Here is a 24,548-nt window from a genome sequence, read left to right as displayed (position 1 = left end):
ACTGGGCGCAGCTCAGGAAATGGGTCCACAGTGTGGATGGGCAGAGGCAGCACCACTACCCCGACTTGTGGCTCACTCAGAGACCTGCCAGAGCCTGCAGGCCCTGACCTTGTCACCTAGCACTAAGTCAGCTTCACATACTGTCACGGTCTGTGTTTACCCCTCAAGGGAATACATGTTCTCATTCCTGACTCTATTCCTAGTTGATGACACCAAATCTACGTTTAGGATAACTGGATCTCAAAATGAGATGCTCTGAAGCTTGGGGGTACTGGAAAGTAATCTCCAGCTAGATCTTGGCTTCCAAGACAGAGAAACTCTCTCTCTTGGATGAATAGAAGGGGAAGATCTTTGCTTTGAGAGACCACCCAGTACAGCTGAGAGACATATCCCTATAGAGATCATCACCAGCCGCCAAATACCCACCATGTGTCAGGGACTTAAGAGGCACTAACTGCCTCACATCGGTCTGCAAGGCATCACCCCCCAGTTCTGACTCTTGGTTGACATATGACAAAAATCTAGGTTTGGAATCAGATCTAACTTGATCACTTACAGGTAGGTGTGTGACACTGGGAACACGTCATGTAAGCTTGTTGAGTCTCAACTTTCCTATCTCTAAAATGAGTTGTTGAATTAAATAAAAGTACATATAACTCAAAATACATAGTAGGTACTTTAAAATGTTACTCCCCTTGCATCCTTCTTTTCTACACTGTGCTATGCATGGCTTAGAACACAGAACAGAGATGACTATGACCAAGTCCCTTCCTGCTTGGGGCTAAGATTTCCCTCTTTTATACCCAGGCTGGGTCATTCCTCATAGTAAGGAAGCAAAAGGTCTGGGGCAGAGTCAGAGGCTGAGCAAAATCCTAAGGCCTGCAGTTTGCTAAGGCTGTGATGGAGGTGAGGCAAGGCGGCTGTCCAGACTTGGCGTGCCCACCCCGTGGATGCTGCCTTCCTCCTCTATCCATCACCCTCATTTTCAGCATTCGACTGTCAAACGTTGCCAATATGGATGGATCTTGCCAATATGAATGGAGATCAGTGGGTGAAAGGTAATTTATCTGCTGTTTACACTGCACTGAACTGTTTCCCAAACCCTTTTGAGGACTCACTAGTCCATCAGATCCACCGCACTCCCTGGTGAGTGGCAGGGCAAGGAGCTCCTGCTATCGCTGAACAAGTGGGTTCCCAGAGAGGGCCAGTGACTGGCACAAAGTCACCCAGTACATCGGTGGCAAACTCTCAAGCGAGGACCCTGGACTCCTAACTCTTCCAAGTCCGGTCCTTTCTCCATTTTATCTCAATGTCTCTCCTGTCCATGTGCCCTCTAATACTGTTGATCGACTGTAGTAGACTGAATTAAAAATTAATTTCTGATGGGTGTAGTGGTGCTCCACCATGACTGACAGATTGTAGTATTAACTAATCAAATTTTCTGTAAAAATGTGTATCTTTTGGTTTAAGCTATATACATCCAACCCAACCAGCTTAAGAAATAAAAATTCAACGGAGATTGGTGTTAGTAGGTTCCCGTAACAGGGAGGCCCCAGTGGCCAGCGTAAGGACTGTTTCCACCAGCTCCACGCTTCAGGCCTCTATGCAGACAGGTGTTCCCCTTGGCCGAGGGGGAGGACATGGCTGCCTTGGTCCTAGGCCTCCGACCTCTCGGTTTAACACTCCAGTGGAAAGAGAGCTTGTCTGCAATGGTGTTCTTTTCCTTTGGATCTGTTATTGCTAAGTCCCCGTAAGGGCGAAACAGAAAACCTGGTCAAGTTACTAACACGCCAAAGGGGTTTAAAAGTCCGAAGTCCCAAAAAGTGCAATGATGAGGAACAGTTAAATTCATGGCATCAACTTCTTTGTACACCATTTTGGTAACAGGCTGTGTTTTATAATCACGGGTTTTATCTACTATGTAGGGTGTCTGAACTGTTCAAAAGGTCAGCTATACTAAATCTGTAACTGGTATAATGTTTAAGACAGTTTAATTAATCAAGTATTATTGTTTAAACATTTGAGCACTAAAATTTACATTGTAGTGCATATTCCCCTCAAACCCAGAGTCCCTCAGACGTCAAACAATCTAACAAAAGACTCGAAAACAAAATAGATATTGGATTTTTTAACTATATAATTATTATAAAAGTATTTTAGAGGTAAATTAGTTCTCTAAATTGCATTTATTCTTTCATCATTATATGACTCAGTGTTACAACAAAACATATTTCTATTTGAAACTTTTTCAAGTCAATTTATTAAAAAAAAAAAAGGACACTGACCTACCGGAACTGGAGGAGTTATGTGGACACAGCTGGTGGGACCAGTGGTACCTTAAGCAACCCAAGGGAACAGAGAGAAAAGTCAGGCAATCCCCCCACTTCATTGACATAAATATTTGTGGTCACTTCAACTGCAATGTAAGAGTAATCTCAAGGCATTTTTGAAAAAAGAACCAAGACATGCAGTGACACGCACGGGGGCAGATGTCAGGCGGGGGGGACTCTGCACCCCAGAGCCTCCGCTTGACATCTGTGTGATGTGCGGTCCAACCAGGCAAGGTCACCTCTGCCCTGCTTCCCTCAACAGGTAACTATGCTCAAGTAACAATGTGTAAAAGTGCAAAGGATTATTTTTAATAATGTTTTTCTGAAAGTAAAAGTTCTTGTGAAAAGCAAGAAACTGCCTCAAATCTAGAAGTTGGGTACAGACTAGATGGAAGTATTGCAATGATTATGAACTCAATTTCCTTAACAACAACACCAGTCGTTACCAGGATTACGCTCTTTATTCACCTTCCTTGTTTCAAAGTCGTGGAAGGTTTTAGTCTTTACGGTACAGCACAGTGTTTGTCGCACCTGGTGCCACAGAACCAAGCCATGCACAGAAAATGCTGAGTGAGTGCCAGCATCTCCCTGCGTCCTGGAGGAGGGGCAGTTACAGAAAACCCAATTACAGAGGGGGATACCAGTAAACTGAGAAGCCCAAATCAAGGCTTCACTTTGGGCTTGCACTGTGATCCTGGGGAGGCAGGACCAAACTCAAGCCTGAGAAAAGCTCACTCTCAGGAAACACTGCACCTGACCTGGAAGCAGGTCAGCACCCAGAAGACTTGGGGTGAGCGTGCAGCAGGCTGAGGACTGTGAACCCACAGACAGGTGCGGCGTGCTCCGCCCCAAGAAGGAACTCGCCCCAGCCTTCTCAATTAGCTCCAGAAGGCCAGGGGCCTCCTTAAGTCAGCATGACTTCACTGCTGTCTGTCCTGGGCCAGGCCCTGCACTGGGTGCAGAGGACAAAGGGAGGACTCAAAGTCCTTGTCTTCAGGAAATTCAAAGTAGGATGGAAAAAAAAGCATTTATTTGTAAAGTCATTGTGATTTAAGGTGAAAGGGATACATGAGGCGTCGGACTCAGCCGTCACACAGTTCACTGCCCAGCAGAGGCCTAGAGGACACACCACACAGGTGACAGTGACACAGGGTAGCCTGTGGTAAGGACCAGAGGCTCCAAGTGCGCGCTGTGGCAGCTCAGGGAAGGATGACCTGGCACCTACTGAATAATGCAGTGGGGAAAACTCATAGCCTACTGAAGACGACTGTGCAACTTAACCTGGCCCACGTGGAAGTACTGAACCCCAGGCTCCTGGGGAGGAGGCTGTGCAGCCTCAGGGTTGCCTCTGTGGGTCCCTACCCAACAGGCAGGCTGCAAGATCTCTTACCTATGGCTCCAGTTACAAGATACCCTGTATGTATGTGAGGGCAGACTGGTGACCAGGAAAAACAGACCCAAATAACAAAGGCCTGAGGTAAATATTAGGAGCCTAGGAGTCAGGAGCACGAGCAGGACCAGCAGGCTTGAGTGGACGGGAGGCTGGTCTGGGTGCATACCCGCAGCAGGCCACTTCCTGTGCTTTCTTGCACTTCCAGTGGTGGGCCGCGTTGTTAGGTGGGTCCACTAAGGGTCCATAAACAGGGCAGACCATCTGGAAGCACAGGACCACAGCCTATATAGACCTTTCTTTATGACCCTAGAACAGGAGCGTCAAATTCATTTTCACCAGGGGGCCCTATCAGCCTCGCAGTTGCCTCAAAGGGTTGAATATAACTTTAGGACTGTATAAATGTAACTATTCCCTAACAGTTAAGCTAGAGCTCAGTGCTGCCACTGGGTAGAAACAAGGTGCCGGGCAGGATAAAACAAGGTAGGGGGCTAGATTCGGTCCGCGGGCCTTGTGTTTGCCACCTGTGCTCTAGAATATAGGCCTTCGGCCTAGTTTCTTTCACAGCCACCATCACCTGCCCTATCTTTTCCATTCTACTAACCTGGAAGTGGCTGAAACAGAGTTAGTTAGGATACCAATATCATGGTATAGATCCTCAGGCCCTGAAGGTCTTAGGTAATTCGTGCACAGCGTGGAGTGGCACAGCTGCTTCTGTGGGTCTCCTGGAGCACAGACAAGCTGCGCCAGCTTCAAGTTGCAGGCTTGGGTAGGAGCTTCCCTGCAGCCTAACCTGCTGCCCTGAGCAGGGCTCCTTCTGTTCGCACGTGTTTTGGGGAACAGCTCCAGCCTGGTATCATTTGTTCCTCACAGCAACCACCACCTGCATCACCTGTCCAGCCGAGGCCTCAGGTCTGTACCACTTTCTCTCTTCCTAAAGGTGCCAGGACATCTGTCTGCTGTTCTTTTCTTCAAAGCTGCCAGTCCCTCTCTCTTATCCTTATTCTGGATTAAGCCTGTCCCTAACCCTCTTTTCTTGCTATTCCTGAAATGTGCACGTAGGCCCTTTACCTATTAAGGGAATTTATTGCCTACTCAGGAGTTTCTCACTAAGAGAAGCAAACCCAAGGCAAAGGGGAAGGATGACGAAGAGCGCAGTTGAGGGGTGGTTGAGACATCCTGTGAGTACTGAATTAACCATCTGTGGTCCACACCTGCCTGCCACTGAAGTCCCTTCTTCAATGCCCTTCTTGGATGGTCCCAAAGAAGTTCTGAGAGTCTCGTTCTCTCCACCCTTTAGCCCGATGGCAGAGCTCAGCCATCCACCCTCACTATCCCTATCTGTTCGGAATATAGTGCTCAGGAACGATTTGCTGAACAAGAAGTTTCTACTACTCAGGAGGGGAATGCCCTCTCAACCCTCTTCCCTGCACCACCACTCTGCCCACCCCCAACCCTCTAGCTCCCTCCACCTGCCAACTTGACAGAGGTCTTCATTGACAATGGGCTTCATATTAAGAAGTAGAGATAAACAATCATTATTTCACCCAACAACTGAAGGTCCCACATGCCATGCTAAATGTAAATACCTTTTAACTGGCAATGAGGAGCCACAAATTATTTTCAACCAGGGAATGGCACCAGAACCTTACATGATGGGTGGACACTCAAGAAATACTTACATAAATGCATACAGAAGTGAATGAATGATCACAACTGATTTCTGGGAAGATGACAGCAAATTTATGAGAGGCCATACTAAGACACAGGCTTAAGCCACATGCTAAAGTGAGTGAATCTAACCTCCACTTCCCACCTGTAGGACTGTCCCCCACCTGACAGGTGCATCCTAGGCTGTGCTCTACTACTGCAGGTCTCACTGCTTAGTGTCACAGATTTGGAGTGGGGCAGAGCAAGTTTATTATTGTACTGTTTTCCATGCGAACAACTGCACACCTACTCTCCCTCCACCTTGTATTTAGCTGATATCCCAGCTTAAGGGGGACAAAAAAAGAAATCTCTCATGATAGAATTTCTCTTGCAATAACAAGACTATGGGGGAAACAATCTAAAGTAAGAGCAACCAATCCGGTATCATCCACGAGATCCATTACTAGCAAAGTTCAGCCCCAAAACTACTAGGTAAATGCTATCCCCACTTCACGAATGCTGATTTCAGCAGGTCCAAACAAACAGACCAGATTCAGCAGTTTGGGGGTATCCACAGACCTTCCTAAGTTTGGAGACTTTCTCCACCGGCCAATGAAGTGGCTGGGCCAGGACAGTGTTCTAAGAAAAAAGAACTTAGGGGAAACCCAGCAGCCTGGATAAGTGCTGGGGCAGACTCCAGGCGCAACAAAGCTGCAACAAGGACAATGAGCTACCAACACACCAACTGAGTGCCAACATCTACAAACTATCCTACCCACTGTATTTCTTCATATTTTTAATTTTCTCCCTCTTCTGGCCTCATAAACTGTGAGCTCCTTGAGGGCAGAGACTATGGGAAGTTTTGCCAATGCTTTAAAGCTGTAAGCCATGCCTTTTTCCCATCAGGAGCCATCCTAATACATGAACTTCAGGTTCATCTCTCACAGGAGTAAGGCCATCATTTTCTCCCTAGGAAATAACTAACACCTTCTGGATGAGGAAGGGCAGGCTGAGCAGAGCTGCACAGCTGAAGGAGGCAGGTGAGGTCGTCATTCTGCCATTTTGCCCAGTTCCTCTAGGACAGCCTGTAGAGCTCTGAGAACGATTAGAAGGGTGTGGGTGTTTCTGTTATTAAAAACTGAACAAACAGTCCACATCCTTCTTTATGGCATGGCACCTGCTTATAACCTCACAGCTGGATTTGAAAGATGAGACCTGTGATTTCCACTTTGAGATCAGAGTCCAACAGGCAGCCAGCACTTGCTGATCAGGGAGTAAGCAGGCGCTCTGCCTTCCCAAGGGGTAGAGGGGAGAGAAATCACATAACAAATCACCTCATTTTACACATGAAGCCCCGAGGCCTGGAGAGTTCAAGGTCCCAGAGCCAGCCAGTGGCACGCCCAGGATCACATCATGGTCTCCTAATTCACATAATTCAGTGCTATTTCCACTGCAGTAGCTATGGCAAATTTTTCATTTTACTCTTTGGAGAGGTAAAAAAGAGTAGAGCGCAGAATATTAAGTTTTGGGATTCCCCGTAGCGTCAGTAACCTCTTGTTATCCTGGCCTCCATTACCCTGGCTGTGTCTGCCTTCTACTGGTTTCCCTGCTGTGGGAAGTTGGGTCCTAAACCAATTAGTTTTGAACTACCAGGGCTGGTGCAGTCAGCTTGCACATGGCTTAGGATCTCTCGTTCTGTAAACAGGCGGAAGGCAATCTGCTCACACTCCCTCTTGGTCCCACACTCAAACAAACAGGCAAACAAGCCGTCCTCCAGAGCAGCCAAATCAGAGTAGCCACAGGGCCCGCAGTGCAAGATCCACGGGAGGGACCAGCAGGCAGCCTCTAAGGGGGTCTGGTTGAGGTAGATGCCAAGGTTAGCCCTCCGTTTCTTACTGGTCGGGTGTGAGTACAAGAGCCATGATTCTGACGGCGCTCCAGCTTCCTGTTCTGGCCTCAGAGAACTGTCCAGCAGAGGGCTCTGAACAGTGGGGGCATCTTTGCCAGTAGGGCCCTGGCACCCACGTGGGATCTCCAGGGGTCGGAAGCTCACCACACTGCCTTGGCAGCCATGCGGGGGCTCACAGAGCTGGCGGCTCAGGGCCGGCCTCTGAAAGCATTCACCGTGGTCAGTGCTGAGAGCCTCTGCTCGGCACTTGTTTGGTGTCCGGGCACTGCAATACAGCACAGGGCGACCAGCCCTCCCGATCACCTCTGCCACTTCACACTCCACTGTCACCAAGGGCTTAATGAACCTGCCATGGTGCCACGTGGCCCCCAGGTCATCACTGTAGATCATCAGGGAATGAGGCCTGGCTTTACACGGTAGTGGGAAGCAAAAGAACCAGTAAGGGATGTAGTAGGCGTATGCAGGGATGATCAGCCTCCCCGACCGCAGCTGGACGCCATGGCCTGGGCCCACAGCAAACGTGGCCCAATGCTTCACTTCTGGGCCAATGACCTCCTCCGTCAGGTCCCTCACGTCGCTCCATGAATAGCCAGAATCCCAACTGCAGATGAAGCAGAGGCGGGCAGCATTCCTGCCCGACACAATCTGCTGGCGCTCAGTGACATGGCCCTGCACACAAATGAAGAACAGGTACACACAGCCACTCTTCTGCTCCCACACGGGACAGGGGTTCATGGTCCGATGCCCAGGCAACATGGCTTCAGTCAGTGGCGTGAGTGGTCCCCACTAGACAAGAGTAAGGGAGAGAGGGAGGAGTGAGAGACTAATAGGAAGACATAAGGCTCAGTAAACGCATTAGAACTTTTCAGAGAAAAGAAATGAATGGTATTGAAATCTGTAAAATTGTGAATGCCCAAGTATTCACTGAATTCTCATGCTGTCCCCTCAATCTGAAACATTCTTCCTTACTTTGTCTAGATGCCCAATTCACCCCCCAAAATCCAACTCAGACTCACCTCCTCTAGGAGGCCTTCCATGACACTCTCTCCCCTCCTCTACCAAAGGCTTCCTCTTTGTCCATACAGGGGAGTTACAGCAATTATTATATAACATTATACTTTTTATTGTGACTGGCTCCCTCCCTAAACTATGAATCTTTTGAGGGTAGAAACCAAATTATTCTAATTTTGTATCTCCGGTGCTCAGTACATGAGAGGAGCTACATAATATTTTTAAAAGGAAGGTCGCCTCCAAAAAAAATACGAAGGAAAGGAAGAAAAGGAATTAACACAGAGCAAGGCAGACAAACATGGATGATTTAGGCATATAAAGGGAAATTTAAGACAAGGATTTTTTTTAATCTTTCCTTCCTCTACTACCCTGGGAAGGCGATGCGTAACACTGTCATTAAAAATTCAGGCATGGAATCAGAGATACCCAGTTCAAACCCTGGTTTCATCACTTATGGTGTGACCTTGGACAAGTTATTTAATCTTCTGTTACTTCAGCTTCTTCCCCAGTTAAGTGGAGGATGCAATAACATGCTCAGAGAGGAGCTGTGGTGAGGGTAAAACGAGACAGCACTAACCAGACACATCACAAACGAAAAGAGGCCTAATCTCATTGGTATATTTTAAAAACAATGTTGGCCTGGCATTTCAAGTCTCTTTTCCTATCAAAGTATCTCTGTAATTCTAAAAGAGGTAACTGACAGGCTGAGAAACTGAGCGATTCCTGACACACATATGGGACTAGGAGGACAAAACAAATGAAAGCCCTGGTAAACCGCCGTGCTTGGAGTTGGAAGCCTACAGGGCTGAATCCCAGGAGTAAGGGTGAAATGGAGGCCGACCTGCCTTCGCAACCACCGCCCTGGAAACCTGGCTGGCGTTATCGACGGCAGTGGGACATCCACGTATCCTAGAACCTAGTCATTCCACTCCTAGACAGAAACCCACCAAAAGTACATGCACACGGTACTGAAAACACGGAGGAGAGTACTCAGCACAGCATTGCCAACACACAGAATCGCTAACCGAAATATGCAACAACAGTAGAATGGGTCAATTAATTGTCATACAGTCATACAATGAAATACTTTGAAACAATGAAAATGAACAAATCACAGCTGCACACCTAATTTAGGTAAACCTCAAGAATATAATACTGAACAAATGAAGCCAAACATAAAGAATACAGAGTATATGACTGTCTAACCGCTATGCTGTACATCTGAAATACAAAATAATATTGAATGTAAGCTGTAATTAAAAAATACAGAGATTAAAAACAAACAAAACCAAATTCAAGAGCTAAAAGTCAGAATAGTAATTACCTCTGGGAAGGAGGGGGAGACATATGAGAAGCTTCTAAGTTGCTGCCAACATTCTATTTTTGAGTTGAGTGGTGAATTCACAAGTGTTGGCGCTGTCAATTCAGAACTGACATTTATGTTTGGTGCATTTGACATTTACGTTATGTCTTATGTTTTCTGTACATGTGTTATCGCTTCACATTAAAATGTTGTAAAAGGGAGTACCAAGGACACATGCCTGCATGTCTCTGTTTCCGAGTGAAGCAGCACTGGAAGGGCACATAAGAAACCACCGGCTGCGAGAGGACGTACAAGACTGGGAAGGGGAGGGCACCTTTTTACACTGTTTTTATTTCTCAGCCATGTAAATGTATCAACTAGACAAAACAAAAGAAGTTTTAAAATTTTAATTCTTATATGAAATGAGCAAAAACCATTGTTAAGCAAAATTCAGATCATTGATTCTCCGAATCATAAGGACTCAGTGCCAACTCCCACCTTACAGAAGATTCTCTTCCAAGTTTTCTGCCTGAAGACCAGTCTGTCCTTGAACTAGTCTAAGGACAAGGAACCCACCATCTCTAGAGCAGCCCGTTCCATAGCAGAGTGCCTTGTGCACTATAAACACTCCAAACATATGTGCCAGAGTCAACATAATTATTGGATAGAAGCCCGCCTTTCCCCACAAGGCTCTCTCAGATTGCTAACTAATTGAAAGCTGTTTCCTAAATCCTCCCAAATGGCACTGTTACTCTCTGGAAACCGTCATTGCAAAGAAATGCACTTCACTGTCTGATTGCATTTTAAACCCCTAGAGGCAGGACCTAAGTTCTCTGTGACTCTCTGGACTCAAGGTCCAGAAGGCCAGCAGTGGGAGGGGCAGCCAGGCCTGCCACCAGGCCTGCCTTGAGGACAGGAAAAGCACCCACAGAGCAAACTCCAGGGCCTCACGGAAGCCATTAGAGAGAGGAGATAAAGCACTGTGGATGTCAGAGAAGGAAAAGACCATTTCTGGCTGTGGAGAATCCAGGGAGAAACCTTTGATTCCGCTCACTGTTGACCCACTCACTTCAAGAATCAGCTTAAATGGTGTGGCCCACACAACAGCTTCTCTGATCCTCAAATGCATTTGAACTCCTTCTTCTAAGGAAATAGCCCACAAGGGACTGAACCCGCCTTGTGATACTTCGTGGATTCTGTACGGGAGATTCGGACACTTACATCTATGCACAGCTCTACTTTCTCTCTCCAATTTGGCTGTGCAATTTCTTTGCAAAGAGAGGCCAAAATCTGTCAACTTTTTTATCACCTCCCTCCACACATCCCCCTTGATTTAATGCCTAGTACATAGTAGGTGCTCAATAAATGTCTGTTGAAGAAAGGAGGAAAAAAAAGAGAAAGGAAGAAGGGAGACAGGAACGGAAGAGAGGGAAGAAGAAAGAAGGGAACGAGGGAGGGAAGAAGGAAAGGGAAGAGTGAACGGAAGGGTTACAGAAGTGCTCTCGGGTAGAAACAATGTTCTATAAACAATGTCCACAGGCTCCTCTCCCTCTCAAGTGCCAAGAAGAGGCCTAGAGAGTAGATTTAATATCCTACTGTCGCTCTGGGGATAGAGCCCTTATCTCCTCAGCATCCTGTGTGGAAACCAACACTTTATGGGTAGCACTGAATGGGTGGGCGTTTCCAATGAGAAGTAACTCTGCTGCAAACTCATTGGGATGATTACGACTGCTCAGATCAGGAACCTTGAGCAGGATGCAGCACAACATACGAAGTCCATCAGCACTGCCACTGCCTTTAGGAACAGGGGGCGGGGAAGTACTGGGCAGGTTAGTCAGGGAAATTAGAAGCTCAGCCATCCTTAGTAACTGAAAGGAGAAAATGACTTGGGCCTGCTATGTCTAAAATAAAGTTTACATGAAACTATAAGAAACAGTAAACTAAAGATGAAAGCATTAGAATCCAAATAATCTCAACCAGTTGCAGCAATGAAACATAAACAAGCTGAGGATTAACACAGATAAAACAAGTCTTGGGCTTAAAAATCAGGATGGAGAAACATGATTAAAGAACAACAAATGCAGCTCTGGCTAATGTAGCTCAGTTGGTTGGTGCTGCCCTGCAAACTGAAAGGTTGCTGGTTCAACACCTAGTCAGGGAACATGCCTGGGTTGTGGGTTCAGTCCCCAGTTGGGGCACATGCAAGAGGCAACTGATCAGTGTTTCTCCCTCACATCAATGAATCTCTCCCTTTCAATTTCCCTTCCCTCCCCTCTCTCTAGAACCAATAAATGGGGGGGGGGGGGATAACAAATGTAATAGCCAACAAGTGTAAAAAAATACTCAATGTTGTTAATAATGAGGGAAGTTTTTGATATCACCTCTTACCCATTAGGATGACCACTGTCAAGAAACACAGAAGAAGTGCTGTCAAGGACAGAGAAACTGAAACACTTATTTGATGGGATAAGAAAACAGTGTGCTCACTGTAGAAAACAGTATGGAGGCTCCTCAAGAAATTAAAAACAGAATCACTACACGCCCAGCAGTTCCATGTCTAGGTGTAGAGTCAAAAAACTGAAAGCACCATCTCAAAGGGATGGTGAGACACAGACATTTTCCCAGCACGTTCACAGAGCACTAGTCACAAGAGCCAAAAGGTGCAGCCCAAGTCTGCACTTACAGAAGAACGGATAAACCTATATGCAAATCAACACACAATGGAATATTATTCAGCCTTTAAAAAGAATATCCTGCCATACACTACAACATGAACCTTGAGGATATTATTCTAAATCAGCAATTTTCAACCTTTTTCATCTTGCGGCGCACATAAGCCAATTACTAAAATTCTGCGGCACACTGAAAAATATATTTTTTTACCAATCTAACAAAATAGGTATAATTCTGATTCACTCACACTGGGTAGCTATTGTTGTGTTGGCTATTGTCATTTTTTTTATTTAACAATCTAAGGGGAAAGAGGCAAGTGCCCCTGAACAGTCAGGTTTGCATGTTTTAAAAAGTCTTGTGTCACACCGTTGAAAACTGCTGTTCCAAATGAAATAAGCCGATCACAAAAAGACAAACACTGCATGAGTCTACTGAGATACCTAAAGTAATCAATCTCATAGAAACAAAGCAGAATAGTAGTTTCTACAGACCGAGGAAGGGGGAAATGAGGAGCCGTTCAGTGTGTACAGAACCGTAGTCATGTGCAATGACAAAGTTCTAAAAAGATGTGCATACAGTTAACAATACCATAATGTACACTTGAAATAATTAAAGATGGAAAATTCCCTTAGGTGTATTTTACCACAAAAGGTTTTTTTTAAAAAAAGAACAATAAATGCAAAAAAGACTTGGATGTTTTAGCTATCATCCTAATATTAGTTAACAGTGTTATGCAGGATCAAAAAAGTACATACTACTTTCCCCTGGGATACGTGAAAAGGATACAAGGTGGGAGAGCCGCCTCACTGCTGGGGTGGCCCCATCCTTGGGGTCCAAGTTCAATTCTGAGCACCATTCTTTGAAAAAGGACACTAACATCCCAGACCAGATCCCAAGGAGGATCATCATAGTTTTCAAGGGCCTGGAAACCTGATCCAGACTGTGGCCAAGAAAGAAAGACTCTAAAAGAACTAGAATTGTCAAGTCCCCAAAAACAGAGGACTCAGAGGGTATGAACACCATTCGCAGGTACGTGGAAGAGATGTCTCAGCAAAAGGGACTTCATTACGTATAAACTCACTGCCCCAGAAGGCGATACAAGACCCACAGGTAATTGTAGAGGAGTGCAGATCATCTCATGCCTCCAAAATAACAGGTGCCACAGAATTTGAGGAGCTGTGTAAGCAGGCCCTTTATAGAAGATGACTAAAGTGGAGTTCCTACTATGTATTATAATTGCTATTATTACATTTTGTAGGTGATGAAACAGAACAGAGGCAAGTATCCAAGGTCACACAGCCAATAAATGGTTAGATCTTCCCTGACTTCAAAGCCAGGCTCTTAACCAATGAGCTATTAGTAGCTACCAATAGATCACACAAGATTTCTATACTGAGAAAGAAATTGGACTGATGATTCTTCTAATTTCAAGATTCTATAATTGAGTAAATCAGAGACAAAAGCGAATAAAGCATGAGGTAGGAAGAAGAGCAGCAGCAGGAGACTGTTGTTATCCCACAACCCCTCACCTGCTAGTTGTGGCCTTGAACAAGCTACCTACCTCTCAGAGCACCAGGATCCCTCATCAGCAACCCTGGGCTAACAGTGTTTACTTTCCTGGGTGACTTATGAAGATGAAAGAGAATGTACATGAAAAGGACACAGGAACCATGGAGGCTTCTGAAATCAGAGACCAAGTCTGAAGCCTACTTCTACTCCTTTATCATAACTGTGTGACCTTGAGCAAGTGGCAAGCTCTCTGAGCCTCAGTTTTCCCATCTGTAAAATGTGATAGACAATTCCTATGTGTCGGAGTGGCTGAGAAGATCCGTACGCCTTGGCACACGGTAAGTACTCAGTAAGTGAGAGGCAACGCTGTTATTGTTTCTCCCCCTCAAATCCCACATAGGGCTCTTCCTGCACTGATAGGAAAAGGCACAGACTCTGGGTGCTCTGAGCAAATGTGGAGAGAAACTGAGGCCCAGGCCCAGATCGAGGATAAGGAGTCACCTGTACTGAGTGTCCAGTCCTCAACCCTCGCCTCAGCACCAGGTGGAGAGCATCCTCATCCCTGCTTGTAGAGCGCTTCTCTGCAAAGGCCAGGAAGGTGTGGGTGGGGGGCACGTAGATCAGGGCTGGGATCCGGTAGGTGATCCCTCTCTTGTCTTCCTGCTGGAACAGAGGGGTGTTGAAGGAGCAGGACGTCACTTCTTCCATGACCTCTGCAAGGATAGGAGGCAGCTAAATGTGTATCCATATCCAAATGCTGGCCTGTATATAAATTCTGTTCTATCACTCCATTTCTGGAGGTCACCAAGAGGCAAAGATCTACTCAAATGTTTACCTTTTTTTAATACGAAAATAACACCATGTTGTCAACAGCACAAAGCCAGCAATATGCATTTTTATTTGACAAATCTATCCTCCAGGCTGCGGGAATCCTATGCAGCCTGTGTCAAGCAGGTTTCTCCAGAGGTTCTGCATATGCTTCTGCCAATCATCCAGGGGTATTACCAGCCCAGAAAGCTTCTAATGCCAAGTGACATTTCTTCACTTGGAGGCCATTCAGGTGACATAAATATAAACCCAAATCCATACAAGCAAAATGCCTGTGTTTAAGAACTCTCTGAGGAAACTTTTCCCCTCTACTGGAGCCTAGGATAAAAGGCAATCTTCTTTGTCATCTCTGCATCTGTAGCAAGACTTTTTTTTTCCTAGTCCACCCCACCAGAAGGTGCAGGCTTTCAAGGGACTTCATGCAAGGATCTCAGTTCCAACCAGAGTCTCTGACCCCTGCAGGCCCATAGTTTCATGCACTCTCTATTAAAGCCCAAGCTTCTAGTAAGTAAGGCCAGCAAACAAACAGGGCAGCTGGGGTCAGGTAAAGGGGCTAACTATAACTTCTCTGGTTTTCAGGTTACTGTTGGTTTTTAGGCCCCTAGGGAGTTCTCTAACTTTCTGGCAAATTCAGCTTAAAGGGCTTTGTTATATTTTATACCCCATTTTACAGGTTAGATACCCAGCCATAATCCTGAAAATGGAAGTCTCTAGGTACATTTCTCAAAGAAAATCAGGTGTTCTACTTCCTGGAGGCCCAAAAGGGAATCAAGCTAGCCAGCCAGAACCAGGCTTAAAATTTCTTTTTTTTTTTTTTAACCTCTCTCACCTGTCATCCAAACCCTATCTTACATTTGTAAAAATTATCAGGCTGTAAGAATGAGGCCCATAAGATCATAATCATTTATTTAATCAATATTTCTGGGTGCCTTCCAAGTCAGGCCATAAGATAGGTGCTTAGGAGACAGAAATCAGAGGCCCCTGCCATCAAGAAACCTATATCCTGGGGAGGGAAAGAGACACAGGCAGGGACAATTACAACACCGTGTAGTTAGTGCTACTTCAGAGGTGAACCATGAGAGCATGCGGGAAAACAGAAAAGGGCAGCTGTCCAGGTCGAGGCAGCAGAGGATTTCTGGAGACATGACAAATGAACCAAGGGCGCTCCTGTCTTACATATCCTTATTCTCTGGGTCTGGAATATTCTTTCAGGTAGCCACAGACCTCACTGCCTCACCTCCTTGTACTCCGTTCAAACATTATCCAATCGGCAAGGCCTTCCCTGATAACTCCCCTGAGCTCCTTAGCCCCTTTCCCTGCTCTCTTCTCCATGCATTACGCTGACCCATACATTATACTTGTTAAACATATACTAAAAAACAGACACTCTATACGGGGAAGGGATATGTCTGTGCTATTCTGTTACACCTCTATACCTAGAACCATGCTTGGTAATTGATAGACATTTGACTAATATTTGATGAATGGGTGAGCTAGATCTTAAACTGGGTAAGCCAACTGAAGGGTAAAAAAGAGAAGGGGAGGGTGGATGTGAAAAGGCTACAGGTGAGAGAAAATACAATGAGCCGTGGGGATCCTCAGCAGTCCAGTATGACCGTCCTGGTCAAAAGCTGTGAGCAGACATGGGCCTGAAAGGCGTCAGTAGAGTCCAGATCCTGGGAGGCTTTGATGCCTTATTAAGGTGTTTATCCCACAGATGGGAGCCACTCAAGAGTTTCTGGCAAAGGAGTGGCATGACCAAGTCTGCATTCAGTCTCTCAGGTAGCCTTGTGGACAATGAACTGATGGGAAAGCTACACTGCCTGTGGCTGCATCCTCCCGGTGTCAATAAAGACCAACTTTCATCAGCGGCATATGGCTATCATTTAGTCACTATTTTTCACTTAGAACCACAGCTCACTATCATGAGGGGTATGAGGAGGTGGTCTCCTGAGTCCAGAAGAAAAGCCTCCCCTCACCCCCATTTTGGGCTCTCAACAGCAGAACTGAAAGGCATGGTGAACTGCCTTCTTTGCACAAATGTAGAGCGTCACTCCCTCCCCCCAATTCAGGCTCCCCTGCCCAGGAGGAGCAGACGTTCTTTTAAGTAAAAATCAGTCCCTGAGCCCAACTGGTATAAAGGTTGGGAACACAGAATTTGACCCAGGCCAGGACAGCAGGACTCTGGGCATGTTACTTAACTTCTCTGTGCTTCAGGATCCTCATTTATAAAAGTCAATAGAGTGGTTAAGAGAATTAAGTGAAAAAATTGAAGTGGCTGTTACAGGGCCCATCCCATAGTCTGAGCTCCATTTATGACAGTTATTATTGTTAGACTGTCAATCCCTGCATATTCTTCTACTTGCATTCCTTGAAATCTGTGGAGGAGGAAGATGATTGTAACAATAATCACAACTTCCCTTCTTAAAAGCATTTAAATCCTTCTGCATCTCTGGAAATTCTATTTTAAACTCTTATAAGCTAACACTTTGATTATAAGTTAATAATATCAATGCTATTAATCATTAGCTGTCAAATGATCACTAGTTGACACTGAAATAAGACGAATAAAGCACAGGATAAGCATCAAGTGGGGAGAAGGGACTAGGAACAAGGAAAGGCAGAGGAAGTGGAAAGAGCACCCAAGAACAACTGGCCATATGGGACCAGACTGGGGCCCCAGCTCTATAACTTTATTGTGTGACTTTGTGCTAGTCACTTGATCTCTCAAGGTCTTGGACTCCTTGCCTGTAAAGTGTGGATAACAATAACACCTACCTAAGATGATCGGTACAAAGAACCACTGTAAACTGCTTCCTAAGCTTTAAAGCACCATGAATAAAGGTCTTTACTATAAATTTTGATGTCCTCACTATAAATCTTGATATCTTCACAATTTCATTTATGGCTTTGCTATCCCTACAACAATTACAGTCACTATCATTAGTTTTCATCATGATTATGCTGATCATGTTGATGACAGTGGTAGCACAGGTGGTGGTGACTCTGGCACTGACACCCAAACTATTTCACACAAACCATACACTGGGAACTAGGGATAGAGAAGACTCTGATACGTTTCTGCTTTAGAGTTGTTCATTTTAGCAGAGAACTCATATTATTAATTGCTACTTTATATAATCACCTTTCAATGAAATCCTCTCTGCTCTCTTACTGGGAGAGAGGATAAATGTATCAACAGCATGGACTTTGAAGCGTGACTTGGCTTTTATACTTACTAGCAAATTGCTTTATTTCTGAGCCCATTTCCTCACTTATAATGGAAATAATGCTACCTATTTCTCAGGCCGTAAGAACAACGTAATTCCATAGATTCCCAGTTGAACACGCAGAAAAGCTCCCAAAATCATTTATTCACTCCTAAACAACTACTGTTTAACGAGCACCCATAATATGTCAGGCTTTTGGAGATCCTGTAGACCAAACCCTTCTCGTGGTTACCACCCATGGCAAAACTGAGGCTCATGGAGATAAATAAACTTATGTGAGGCCACTCAATGAGTCGGTAGCAAAACCTGGATTAAGACCATGGTCTCCCTTTAAGTTCCAGGTCAGGGGTCTCTGCGGCCCACACACCTCTCTCTAATAAGAAAGGTTGTCCGGTCTCTGTTCCCTTTCATCTCTAAAATGATCATTCTCAGCTTTAAGTTTGGCTTCTGTGGAAGGAAAACAAAAACAGAACTAGCCAAAATTAGTCTTCTGGCTAGGTCCAAGATGCTAACCGACTGGGGTGGTTCTGACTCAATATTCTCTCAAAACTGTTCTCTCGTAATCCCAGGTGATGCTGCAAAACTAGTCCCCCTAGTCACATTGCCCCACTTTTCGGGCAATCTCCCCAGTCTCCCAAACCCGCTCACCTGCGCAGGAAGGACCGAGGTTCCTCCGCCTCTCACGGTAGAGCTGGCGCGCATCAGCTTGTGGACAGCAATGCCTGGGAGACTGACCAAGGCTGGGGAGATGGAAGCAGGAGAAAGAGACTACGGACACAAAAGCCAACCACCAAAAGCGAAGAAAGTGGGAGACACACACACCGAGAGGCAGTGAGGCAGTGAGGCACAGAAGCAGACATAACCATAACACGGAGAGGAAGTGGAGGCGGGTCGCTCGGAAGCAAGAGCCGGCTGACAGTAGAAAGCAACTGCTGGCCGAGGCTCGGCCCCTTGCGTACAGGCGCAGCAGAGGCCCCGCCCCCTCGCTGTGCAGCCTCAGATGGCGCAAGGTACCTGCCCCTTCCTCTGTGGCCACCACCCCCTCAACCCACCCAATTTCAGTTCAGAGCCTAGACCTACCACAGTTCCCCTCCGCTGTGCAGCTCCCTGGCTCCGCCCCCAGCCTTCCATTTTCTCCCCCTCCACCCTCCCCTCAGCCCTGTATTTCCACACTCTATTGGTTGCCAGTTTGTAGATAGGTTTGACCGCTTAAAATCTCCCCGGACAGCCTGAGTCAAGCAAAGGTTCTGAACTTCAGAGGGGACTCCACAAAAAGGTTCAGGGAGCCAGATAATTGGACCACCCTACTAAAAAAAAAATATTGTAATAATGTTATATATGTGTGTGTGCATGTAATATATTGCATAAAAATAAGATTAGGTTATAACTCACTGAATAAAACTTGAGTCAAGATTTATATGAATAATTGAATAAAGAAGTAAATGGGGAAAAGGACAGCTCTTCCTGTAGAATTCCAATTCATAAGTGTAGACTTACGTGCATACTGTTTGGACACAGTATGGTTTATGCTGAACCTTTTTCCTTCTGGGATTCTGGAAATTTGGTTTGTACTAATCAGAGAGTGCCCGCATGACCAGCCCCCAATAAAAACTGAGGGTGCTGAGTCTCTAAAAGGTTCATTAGGCAGAAACATGGCACACACGCTACATTTTCATTGCCAGGGGCAAGTGTGGTTAGTGTGTTCCCCGAGGAGAGTGAGAGAATATAAGAAAGCCTGCACATGGATGTCTCCATGCTTCACCTGTGCCTTCTCCTTTTATGATCTGATGTGTGTCTTTACTTCATTGCTGTGATAAACTTTAGCTCTGAGTATGGCCATATGCTGAGTTCTGTGGCACCTTCTAGAGAATCTCTAAGCCCAGGGGTGGTCTTGGGGACCCTCACCCAGCTGCCATATAAAAAGTCTTAAAACATGTAAAATAATACCACAGGTTGTCAATGGACACACATGTATGAAGAAAATGTATAATTATAACTACCAAATTCAGGGTAGTAGTTTCAGGAGTACAGGAAGTACAGTATGATTAAGGATAACCAAGGGCCTTTGATTATATTGGTAACTTTTTAAAAGTTGGCAGTAGGTTCATAGGTGTTCATTTACTATTTTTAATGCTTATTATGTCTGAAATATTTCATTTTTTAAAATGAGCCTATACAAAGTCCTAGGGTTCTTCACCAAACTTCTCCAAACTCACAATCAATTCTGTGGATCACCAAATTAATTTTAGAAAAATATTTAAAGGTAATGACAAATCTCTCTCAATTTGCTCTTCTTTGACCAATGGTCTCAGTCTTTTTTATGCATGAGGCAGTGAGGTTTAGTAGCAATTTCTATATTTGGAAGTGAAGAGACATTAGCTCCAATCCTGACTGCCTACTTCCTAGCTGAGGGCACTTGGCAAGTTTTTAATTTCTGTGCCTCAGATTCCTCATCTGTAAAATGGGCACACTTGACCCTACTCATGATGTATTTCATGATTTGAACCAAACAGGTTTCACTCCCTGTATGAGGACCTCCCAGTTCTCCATGCTAAGACAGTTACTCTTATTCCAGTCTCCACTGCACTTTGCGGATGGCTTCTGATGAATTTTCTGAGTATGTCATTCTGATTAGTCAGAATAGGGATCAAACCCATTCTAATGGTCTCATACAGCATTTAATTAAGGATACTGTCAACAGAACACAAAGAAACAGGATGAGACCAACCTGCAGAAACAACATCGATCATACAAGGCCTAGACCAAACCAGCTGGAGAAACAACCAACCACACACAAAACAAACAGGCAAGCAAGCAAACACCACCACAAGCTATCAAGGTCTGCCTTACAAAGCAACACGGTATACCTGCCTTGGGGTACAAGCAGGATGCATTGGTTATTACAGACTCTATCTTGGCCCAAAAGGAAGTTGAGAATTCTATCATTCATAATCATACTGGCCAGTGAGGCTCACCTGAATGCATTCCAGGGCTAAGGTGGTATCATTGGATGGCTTCTGCTAAAGTCAGGAACAAATTCCACATCAACATTTCTAAAAGAATTACCATTAAGATAGAGATAAACTCCCACAGAGTGTGCAAAAATAAGTCAGTCACCCCTCCAGGAGCTGCCCTGTGGAACCATCTCCACAGTCATTCAATGGCTACACAATCTGCTGGTGATGCTTCCCTAAGGACCTGAAAGTTGCCGAAGACCCTTTCTATGGTGCAAGACACATTTTTGGGGAGGGAAGCAAGTTCATGCCTGGCTTCCACACAGGAATAATCTGTGTCTACCGTGGGGACATATATGAGGGGGGCACTCCAAAAAACTTGGTATTATCTTCTGGAAAGGAGGGCTTGTAGTACAGGCTTTCCCCGCTAGGTGTGTTCTAGGAACCCATCTGTATCAGTGTATCATTTGGCGTTGTGAGGGGCTGCATTTCCCTTCAGTGAATTTTTACGACTCTTTCAACATGTTTGCCCATTTCACAATGGGTGATTTACGAGTGCACCTGCCCACACCATGCTGAGTGTTCAGCAGTTTTTGCCAAAAAATGGCATGACCCTTATGCCCCACCCTCCCTATTCACTTGATCTTGCCCTGAGCAAGTTTTTTTATGTTTCCCTGGATAAAAAAAATGACCTCAAAGGGAAATGTTTTGCTGATGTGGGAGAGGTGAAACAAAAAATGGCAGAAGCACTAAAAGGCATCAAAATCGATAAGTTCAAAAACTATTTTGAACAGTGGAAAAAACTTCTCCATAGGTGTATTGCATCAAATGGAGAGTACTTTAAAATGAAATTTTAACATGTAAGAATGCACAATTTTTTATAAGTAAATTTCAGTTTTTTGGGGCCCCCCATATGATGTCTGTTTACAATCATTGGAGCCCCCACATGGGACCTACATCATTCAGGAGGTACAGATTGAGGGTGTCCCTAATGTAGTCTCGTGGCCTCAGAGCTCCCAGTGCAGACAGAATAACTGAAACCAGTCCTTATTGTGGAAGACTGCCTGACAGTGATTAGTCTGACCTGTTCCATACATTCACACTGCCACCCATGTGCATTTGGCTACCTCATAGGATGACTGAGTAATAGCTACAAGAATGGGGGATGGGAAGTTCTGGAAACTGTGACATGGTTTGCATGACATATATAGGAGTTGAAGTGCTGACTTTCCAAGACTTCTCAGTAGAATAAAGGAAATGGCTCTCCAATTGTACTCAGCATCATCTGGTGGGGGGTGGCAAAACCAGCGATCAGTCAAGTTTAAGGAGCTTGCAACAGTTTGGGAGAGGTGTACTAGGCCATTTTCCTCTGAGAGGAAGGCTCTAGGGGTGACTTTTTTTGCCAAGTGTTGTATCTAGGACCATGTCAAACCAACAAGAGAATCCAAGTGATTCTCTTGTTCAGCAACCAGAATTCTGGTTCAGCAACCAGAATTAAATGTGAATACTTACTAAGGCCTCCTTTGTTCCAAGGTGCCACCTGGTGGCTGTGGCAACCAGGCTGGCCTGGGGCTGCTGTTAAGGCAAAGAAAACATCATGCCCAGCAATAGTCATGGCAACAGAATACTGAATTTAAAAATAAATTTATACAAAACTCTCCAATCCCTCATTCTGATCATTACCCAGTAAGCAACTATAATTAAATTTTATGTCTCTACTGGAACACGAGATTCCCAGATATTTGGTTAAGCATTATTCCAAATATGTTTGAGGGTGTCTCTGGATGTGATTACTATTTGAATTGGTGCTCTCAGTAAAGCAGACTGCCCTCTGTAATGCTGGTGGGCTTCATCCAATCTGTTAGAGGGCACAGTAGAACAGAAGTCAGGGAAATGGTGAGCTCTCTGCCTATTTGCAAGCTAGAACATCTGCCTTCTGCTTCTGGACTAGAACTTATACCACCAGTTCTCCTGGTTTTCAGGCCTTTGGTCTCAGACTGGAGCTATACCCTGGAGTCTCCTGGCTCTCCAGCTAACAGACAGCACATTGTGCGACTTCTCAGCCTCCACATTCGTGGGCTCATTTCTTATAATACATCTCTTTACATATACACACACATATCCTATTCGTTCTGTTTCTTCAGAAACCCTAACAGCAGTCAAGAGAAAGTGACTACTTTCTGAGGAAAGCCACATTTAATGACCAACAGCCTTTACTGAAGTGTCTTGACTCAGATGAGTTTAGAGAAACCTTTTGAGTATATTTTTTGAATAAGCTGTTCGTTCCAACAGTCACCAATACTAGATGCCTGTGGACCAGAGAGTGAAAAGCCCATCAAATACCTTGACTATCAGCCCACCACTAAGTGGCTTTAGTAATTAAAGTTGTATTACCATCAGACTGGGTGTGTCAAAAACAAAAACATGAGACAGATTAGTTTGAAGACCAGAGTAGTTGGTTGGAGTTGACTAAACCAGAAAAACGCTAACCTGAAACAGTGTCAGCAGTGGTGAGGTACTACTGAGGGAGCCAAGGGTCTGATATAGTCAGTGAGCCAAACGAGTGGGTGGCGGCCAGGCTCTGTGCCACATGGCCTCACTCATGGATAGTCCAACAGGACTTTTGAAAGCAGTCAGTGTGGCATGAAGCAGTAGCCTCTTAATCAGAACCAGAAGTGCTTTCCTTTGCACCCACACTACTACAATGGTGGGTGAAAGGCCCTGTCTAGTCTAATGATGACCCAGGGAGCAATGGTGGTGATCTGAGTGGTACAGGCTCTGGAAGCCCCGGCTTGATTCCAGTTGGTCTCATCCAACAATGGCCAATGCTGTGGGCATCTACAGGAGTGACCCAGACAGTTCAATTAATAGCTGTAATTCATTTCTGATTGGTAGCCCCAAAGAAAAGTGTCTTTGACAGTCTGTAGTCTTCCAAGTGACAGACCAGAATACTAAGCCACTGGCGAGAGCCCAAGAGTCAGTAAAAATATATCTATCTGGTTCCTAGGAATTATCTGGGGGTAAGGGTGACAGCTTCCAATTCAGCCCATTGTGCTGATCAGCCCTAAGTGTGGTCAGTCTTCCAGAACTGTCACTGGGCACCAACAGCTTTCAACTTAGCTGGACCATCAGTGAAGTGGGCCCAAGCATTGACTGAGGAAGTCTCTGTAAATCAAAAGCCCCATGAACCTGTGGCTCTGCTTCAGGCAGCCAAGTGGGGAATTCCTCCAGAGGAGAAGCTTCCACTTTTTCATGTAAAACTAAGATGGTTGGATTGGCTGCACCCCAGGACACACCATATCCATTTGACTAAGGAAGCCTACTGGGCTCTTCTTCGTTAGTTATCAAGTCTGAGTTAAGTGGCCCTAAATGAGGGTTAGGCCAGAGCTAGAAGGCTTGCACAGGTCAGAGGATCAGTTTCAGCAACAACTCAGTAATAGTCTAAGAAGCTGTCCAGCTATTCGAAAGGGTGTACCTGCTGCCTGCAAAGAGCCATCAGCACTGCTGTACTGGGAAATGGTCTGAGTTCTCCAGCAGTCACCAAGTTCTCCAATAAAGTTGTGATTTTCATCTCTTTTCTCTTAGGATTCTATACTGTCTTTAGGAGACTACCCGGGGAGGCGCAGGGATCACTTCTTTATATGCAGCAGTCCCTGAATGGGAGACTTACAAGCACTTCCAGCTCAATAAAATGTATAACTGATATCGATAACACATGATGGGAAAGCTGTGAAATAGCACATTGAATCAGTTTAGAGACT

At 45.3% G+C, this 24,548-nt stretch overlaps 1 protein-coding gene across 1 annotated transcript; it reads right to left on the bottom strand.

The window, feature by feature from the left end:
- Window positions 1–658: 658 nt before the first annotated feature.
- NEU3 (neuraminidase 3) lies at window positions 659–18,805 on the bottom strand. The gene is made up of 3 exons (XM_037148667.2): window positions 18,482–18,805; window positions 14,277–14,488; window positions 659–8,065 (listed from the first exon to the last, which is right to left on the bottom strand). The coding sequence occupies exons 2-3, from the start codon at window positions 14,481–14,483 to the stop codon at window positions 6,965–6,967; spliced, it is 1,308 nt and encodes a 435-aa protein (XP_037004562.2). The 5' UTR covers window positions 14,484–14,488; window positions 18,482–18,805; the 3' UTR covers window positions 659–6,964.
- Window positions 18,806–24,548: the final 5,743 nt, after the last annotated feature.

This window comes from Artibeus jamaicensis, unplaced genomic scaffold (genome assembly GCF_021234435.1).
Source record: "Artibeus jamaicensis isolate MK-2021 breed Jamaican fruit bat unplaced genomic scaffold, CSHL_Jam_final contig_64, whole genome shotgun sequence".
Lineage (NCBI taxonomy): Eukaryota > Metazoa > Chordata > Mammalia > Chiroptera > Phyllostomidae > Artibeus > Artibeus jamaicensis.
The sequence above is the reverse complement of the archived record's forward strand: the minus strand, read 5'-3'. Positions and strand labels throughout refer to the sequence as shown.

Coding starts and splice junctions, on each gene's coding strand:
- NEU3 (XM_037148667.2), bottom strand. CDS start 14,483: ATGGAAGAAGTGACGTCCTGCTCCTTCAACACCCCTCTGTTCCAGCAG. Junction 8,066..14,276: donor GGACTGGACACTCAGTACAG/GTGACTCCTTAT, acceptor ACTCTTGTCTAG/TGGGGACCACTCACGCCACT.